The 6,666-nt window shown below is 30.3% G+C and overlaps 1 protein-coding gene across 1 annotated transcript; it reads right to left on the reverse strand.

Annotated features, from left to right (window-relative positions):
• Positions 1-1,139: 1,139 nt before the first annotated feature.
• On the reverse strand, positions 1,140-4,857 carry LOC134249916 (uncharacterized). The gene is made up of 4 exons (XM_062732271.1): positions 4,822-4,857; positions 2,532-2,746; positions 2,314-2,424; positions 1,140-2,187 (listed from the first exon to the last, which is right to left on the reverse strand). Exons 1-4 carry the CDS (start codon positions 4,853-4,855, stop codon positions 1,834-1,836), a joined length of 714 nt encoding a protein of 237 aa, XP_062588255.1. The 5' UTR covers positions 4,856-4,857; the 3' UTR covers positions 1,140-1,833.
• Between the last annotated feature and the right edge of the window lie 1,809 nt (positions 4,858-6,666).

Genomic DNA, 6,666 nt, shown 5'->3' on the forward strand with positions numbered 1-6,666 from the left:
TTATAAGTTCGATGGAAACAACTTCATTTTCAACTGCCTGAATTAAAAAGAAATTCTGTATACAGAATAAAATGTCAATAATTCTCATTTTAATTATCATTGGTTCTTTCTCACATTGTTGTGTTAGCTTTTTGAAAGGCACTGTTTACAAACCCAAACAACAGAATAAATAAATGACGACCGAAACCAGGAAATTCGTAGCAAAAACTCAACATTCAACTTAAAATAAAATTTTTTTGAGGAAGCAAGCTAAAAAATCGATGAATTGTAGAGCATTTCCTTTTTCTACTTCTGGTTTTTACAAACAGGGATTGAACTTATTGGACTTTAAATCTACAAAAACCTAATCAATCATTCTTGATTTTCTGACCGTATATTTAATATCATCGTTATCGATATGAATTCTTTTATGACAGAAAATCATTAACATTTTTGCATTCATTTATTGCTTTTTGTAATTTTGTGTAAGAGTCATGAGTTTGTTACTACTATTATGAGGAATTTCGATCGCATTAATTTTATTTTAAAGAAGTTTATCATCGTTATTCTAAATTTTAAAAAGCATCCCAAAGCATGAAAATGTGATGCCTTAAAAGACGAAAATGCTTCAAAGCATGAAAATGTGATGCCTTAAAAGACGAAAATACTTCATAGGTATTTGAAATTTTCCGTTTTAAGATTAAACTGTAGAGATTGGGGGACATTATATTGATCGCGTCTGTACATCTGTGAAGAGGGTAGTCACGCTGATTTCCTTCCGTTCTCATAAGAAATACAAACTTTACAAATTTTACACTTTTTAATCTATCAAAGAATTACCACATTCTTCCTTCTTCAAATAGATTTCTACTTCCTTATTTTCTTGTGAACATGCAATATATTGTGGTCGTCCCGTCTTTTTTTGTTGATAGTTCAGAATACCTAGGCTATCTAAAAAAAATTTATTCAGATCTTTTATTGCTTAATATTAATTCATTATTTGTTAAAACCCTCTGTTGGTACCCTTGTACTAAACCAACAAACACATCCTCTTTGAATAGAATCAAACAGCAAAAATCATTGTAATTATCACAGCTTTATTTGCATCACAACTCCAAAAATACAACAAGTTATAAATATTACATATCATAAACTTAACAATGACTTTCTCAGCTACAATTGTCCCAACATTGATTTGATCAAGTAGAAATGTATTGAATTTAATAAGTCTAGATCTTAAAAAAATCTTTGACAGCGGGAAAAAATGTCTTTAATTCTTTTCTTATCCACCAGTGTTTGTAAATAGAAAACTTGCATTATAGAAATGTTCAAAATAAGTCTTAACTGTTGATAGCTGAATTCTTGTAATGAAATATGGTATTCAAAATTTTCAACATGAACATTTTTACTTGTCCCGAACACTTGAAATAAAGAAAAACTTTTTAGAGGCTATTATAGAATTATGGAAAGGATACTTTACCCAATGTAGAAATATTTATAACTATAAATAATTTGAATAATGCTACAGTTGGATACTAGTAAATGTCTTCCAACTCAACAAAATTGAAAAACCATACAACGCTTTACTAAACAAATAATCTTCTATTTTGGCAATCTAGCAATACATTTCATAATGTATATTTGTATAAAAAAAACGGTAAAATAAAAAAAAAATGAATATAAAAATATACATTGATAACATTGCACATTTGTGTATATGAGGTATTCAAAAAATCTAATTACCATTGTGAACAATCTTGTATAAAATATAAATCAAAACCAACAAATCTGCATTTCAAGAACTGGCATACATTTATCATACAAGCAAAAGAATTATATAAATGAGTATTTAAATCAGGAAATACTTTTTGTTATGTTTAAATACTTGTCAGAAAACTGAGAAAGAAATTCAATGTCCTTACTAACAATTGTGTAATCCCTGTAATATCTACTGGCACGGTCGTCTGACAAATTCCTCAATTCATCGCTCATGACCTCACGTGTCACGTGATTTGTTATTGCGCCGTTTACAACTGTATAGATAGTTGTGTGCATATCACACATAAGTTGGTATAGGTAATCCTGAACAGGTTTCATGTTATCGTATAGTTCTCCGTGTTCGTAAAATACTTCATCTTCTACAACCTTTTCTAAAAACACAGCTAAAAAGGAAAGACGTCTGTAGTCTTCCAGAAGAGTAACTGTTATCTAGAAAAAAAATAAAAACATTCAATTTCGATTCAATAGTAACACTGAAAAATATTATTAAAACTTTAGTTGAAAAGATAACAATACATGCTATCGCATCATTTTGGTTTTTAAAAGTCAACTTACATTGTTTTCACAGTGTGTGCTCTCTTCTATTAAATCTAATTCATCCATTTCCGCTGATTCCAGGTACTTAATAAGGAAGGGATTTGTTATTCTTTCACCCAGGGTTGGAATCTGTAATATAAATGATAATAACTTAGAAATAAAAAAGTAAGACCCACTTCATACAATGGTGATGTTAGATTTAATATGTCAATGTAAATTGAAATAGTGATATTTACATAATGTTTCCTTAGTGTTATTGCTGCATCTCTTTGTAAGTTAGCTTTTTGGTAGATTTGCTGTAGGGCGACTTTAAGCGGTATCACAGCCGGTTGTAAAGATTGGGTATCTGTCTGTACCTGTAGAAGACAGGGGTTTTCCCATCTGAAAGTGGTGGATCTTTTCTGTTGGTTCAAAGGGTAAGAATCGACCGAGAAGCTCAAATACGACAGCCCTGAAAAAAATTAACATTTATGCTATTTTTAGTTTTATTTTTTTATATGGTAAAAATATAGCTTATACTAGAATTTAGAAGTGTTATAGTAGTTTTTTATAACGTTTGGTATTTCTTATTAAATATGTTTAGATCAACTAACAAAGTTTGTGTACTAGTACGAGGGTTGTCCCAAAAAGTCGTAGACAATGTTTATAATTTTTTAATCGTGCAAGCAATACTTACCAACTTTTGCAAAGACATAATATAGTCAATGTTCTTTAAAATTGTGAAGTTTTAAATACATTTCTTTCATATTAATAATATTAGTACGATTTATATGAAGGCCGATAAGGCCTGTCGGCGCACGGACAAAATTCCGAATAATTTACGCATAAAACTATTACATTTGCTTTTATTTCTTTAGTTCTATACAATCCATTGAATTCAAATTTAAATCACTGAAACCAGAATAAAAATTTCAATATTATGTCAAATTTTCATATAAATATCATTAGAAATAGACGATTGGTGTCATGATTTTCATAGTATCGTTGAAATTGAGTTTGATGAAAATGACGTCGTCAAACGCGTAGTCGGCGCACGGAGATGTAATAGATTATGTTGGATATGGTTAATATACATGGGAGACGGAAAAAAGAGTACAGAAGTGACATTACACACCAGATTTTAAGTTATTTTTAAATTGCACGATATTCAATGAGAGTTTTTTTCTGTACCGAAAATAGTTAATTACGGCACGTAAGAAGTAGAGTACTGTTTGATAAATGCAGACAATTTGGACAAATCTGCGTCTCGAACAATGTCAAACAATTAGTATTCCCTGCTGCCTACAATGTAAGGCGATCTTTCGACTAAATTTCGACTGAAATTTGAATCTACTTAAAAAAAAAACAAGTAAAAAACAAACAGACAGAAATTTAAATATTTCCGTTAATCAAGAGTGGTCTATCACATAAAAAAAAATATTGAATGTTAATAACCTCTAGTGAAGCAGACAAAGAGATCATGACGTTATGAGAGACGTAATTAATTTACGCTTGCTTTCTTGCGCCGGTGTACACTTATATTCTTTCTTTGTTTTTTCATAATTTTCTTATAAGATGTGATATCATCATGAAACTTGAAGTACATGATCATAAAATGTTACTCTTTGCTATGACAAGGACAGAAATTTAATAAAGCAAAGAGAAACAAAACTTTTACCTGTCTACGACTTTTTGGGACAACCCTCGTATTTGCAATGTAGGTTCATACGATATTAATAGGGGTTCAAAACTCTTGAGCCTAAATTGAAAACTTCAATGCATGATCATGTAAAACAGGGTTCTTAAGTACATTTTCGTTGATGAAATGAAGAAATAGTTTATGTCAGTTGTCTATTTAAATAACTCTTGTCATCAATTTTTATTTTGAAAGGATTCTAAAAGTCGGTCATATATGAATAAAAGTTTTGTTGAAGATTTTTCTCTTCTCGTTCGTGAAAGAATTTTACGATACTTCTGCATTTAAATCTGAAACACAATTTAGTCCGTGCTATTTAAATATATCTTTCAGTATGTAGGGTCGTTTTGATAATAGCGGTGAATACTGCGAAAACTTTGTCAATGGGGAAGAATAATACAAAATATCAGAAATGGAACAATCCTTTTTCCTTTGAAGGGAAACTAGACTAGTACAAAAAAGATAAAAATAGGATGAAAACATTGTTAAACAAAACTTGCATTTTATTTTCGTGATGCGCACCCACTGTGTACATATTTTAAGAGGAAAAATTCTAAGTATTCCTTGACTTTAAAAATTTGTATTACGACATTTAAAAAAAAATACATGGTTACTGACCACGAATCAAGTTTTTTTTATCTGAATGGCTAATTTTAAATTCTGTATAATATGGTAAAATTATCATGTGTTTGAATGTGTATGCGATTGTGTTTGTGTCGATCGGTGTAAAATATTTTTTTGAGGTTCAATATTTCTTACACTTAAAATTGAACTAAATATTAAAATGTTGAATAAATGAAAAAAAAATAAAACAATAAATTAAGAATTCACTGAAAAGTGTCCCAACTCACAAGTAATGATCATCAATGGTGAATTGTTCCACATCATTTTGTTTTGGTAGTTATTGACTTACCTCTAACCACTTATATTTATACCCTATGAGCTAAAAATTTTCAAAAGTTTGAAGTCATGAATTGACTTCAATATGTGGAAAAATTTTCACCTACATGTAAAGTTAAATAGTATGTCTCATCGTATAAATCGAAATTCCGGTGGATGTGTATGTAATGTTGTAGGCAGGTTTTGGAGCCAAAATTTTTTGACGGGTGCTTTGAGTTAACCATGACGTATTTTCCGTCAATAGTAGGCGAATATAATGAATGATAGGTCATATACTTTTCCCTGTTCAGCTGGCAGTTTTTTACTTCCTCCAAGAAATTGAATATTTGCTCTTGCACCCGGAAAAAGGTTTATATTTGATACAAATCTTATACCTTACAAATCTTTTGGTGCCGCAGGAAGGTTTTTCAATTCAAGACAGACTGTGATGAAATATTTCGTACTGATTTTCTTGTCTACCTTTGGTTTCGCTTCCGTTAATCTTTTTTTTTAAATATAAGCGCGTGTATGAAGAATCTGGTTAAGCTTACTACTCTTACAATACTCCTTCGAACTAAACCTGAAAGTCAGATGACAAAGTAATGAATTCGTATCTACTATTCATCAAAATACTTTAATCTAATCTATTTCCAAACAACGACAATAAAACCCTTAATTTGAGAAAAAAAACTTTAAGTTTCACTTTCTATCCTATTTATCAGGATGTGTCCAACAGGTCATTATGAAAAGAAGTACATGTTTCCTCCGGAAGAAAGGAAGTTCCAGAATAAATCAATTACCATATGAGTGAACAATTCTTGAACTAAACGTAAACAACATATTACTAACCATTCATTCGATTAATCTATTTAAAGAAATATTGCAGTGAGAAGAACCGTTAACCCATGGTAATATTGGAGAAAAGAAAACACAGGCATTCTCGAAAAATTATTAGCATTTTATATTTAGCTAAACATCAAAAAGTTTGTCTGCAATTGATGGATCATATACATGCATACTATGAGCACAAAAATGTAGACTTCCATATTCTTTATCGATGTAAATAAATGATGTGCAAAATCCCAATGTTCTTTTTTCAGGTGAAATGAACAAAACGCGTCCCTCTTGGGAGACCTATGTTCAGCAGTGTTTTTAAAAAAAAGTTCTTATGTCCCTCATAGACTCGGTACTTAGGAACTAACTTTATCGGGACTGATATGATTCAAGTCGAATGTAGCCTGTCAAAAACAGCTGTTTATTGTCTCATGTTTACCCCTGGTGGGTTCAGATTTCTAGGTTTGCCTAACTTTCAATCATTTGTTTAATGCCATTTCATAGTATTGAAGTACCACAAAAACGAGCTCGAGGGAATGTACGGTATCAGTCAGTCACATTATGAATATGTTTAACTGATATATGATTATTTCTGTAATATGTTTCCTCTGTTTCTAGCAACATGATATCTATTCTTGTCCAGTAAATTAAGGGAAGTTAAATTTGCTATTTTCTTCTTGTTATTATTTTTATTAGTGAAAAGAAAAGGAAATGCATTTTCTTTCTGTATCAAGGATTCACTGTTTATATTAACTGCATATTTTCAACTAGTCTAAATTTTCATATAGGAAACACTGCCAATATTGTTTTCCGTTAATCCACACGCAGTATGAGATTTCAGTCCATCATACTGAACTGAAGGAAGTACTTTTTATTTATAAATATTATTTGAGGGAGTTCCTGATATATTATTCGAATTTGAATTATGTCCTTTTCATGATATGTTTCGTGTATTATGAAAAAATCACTGAACTGCTCAATGT

The sequence above is a fragment of the Saccostrea cucullata genome, unplaced genomic scaffold, assembly GCF_032062105.1.
Source record: "Saccostrea cucullata isolate Sc308-1 unplaced genomic scaffold, CSIRO_AGI_Scuc_v1 ctg2524, whole genome shotgun sequence".
Taxonomy (NCBI): Eukaryota; Metazoa; Mollusca; class Bivalvia; order Ostreida; family Ostreidae; genus Saccostrea; species Saccostrea cuccullata.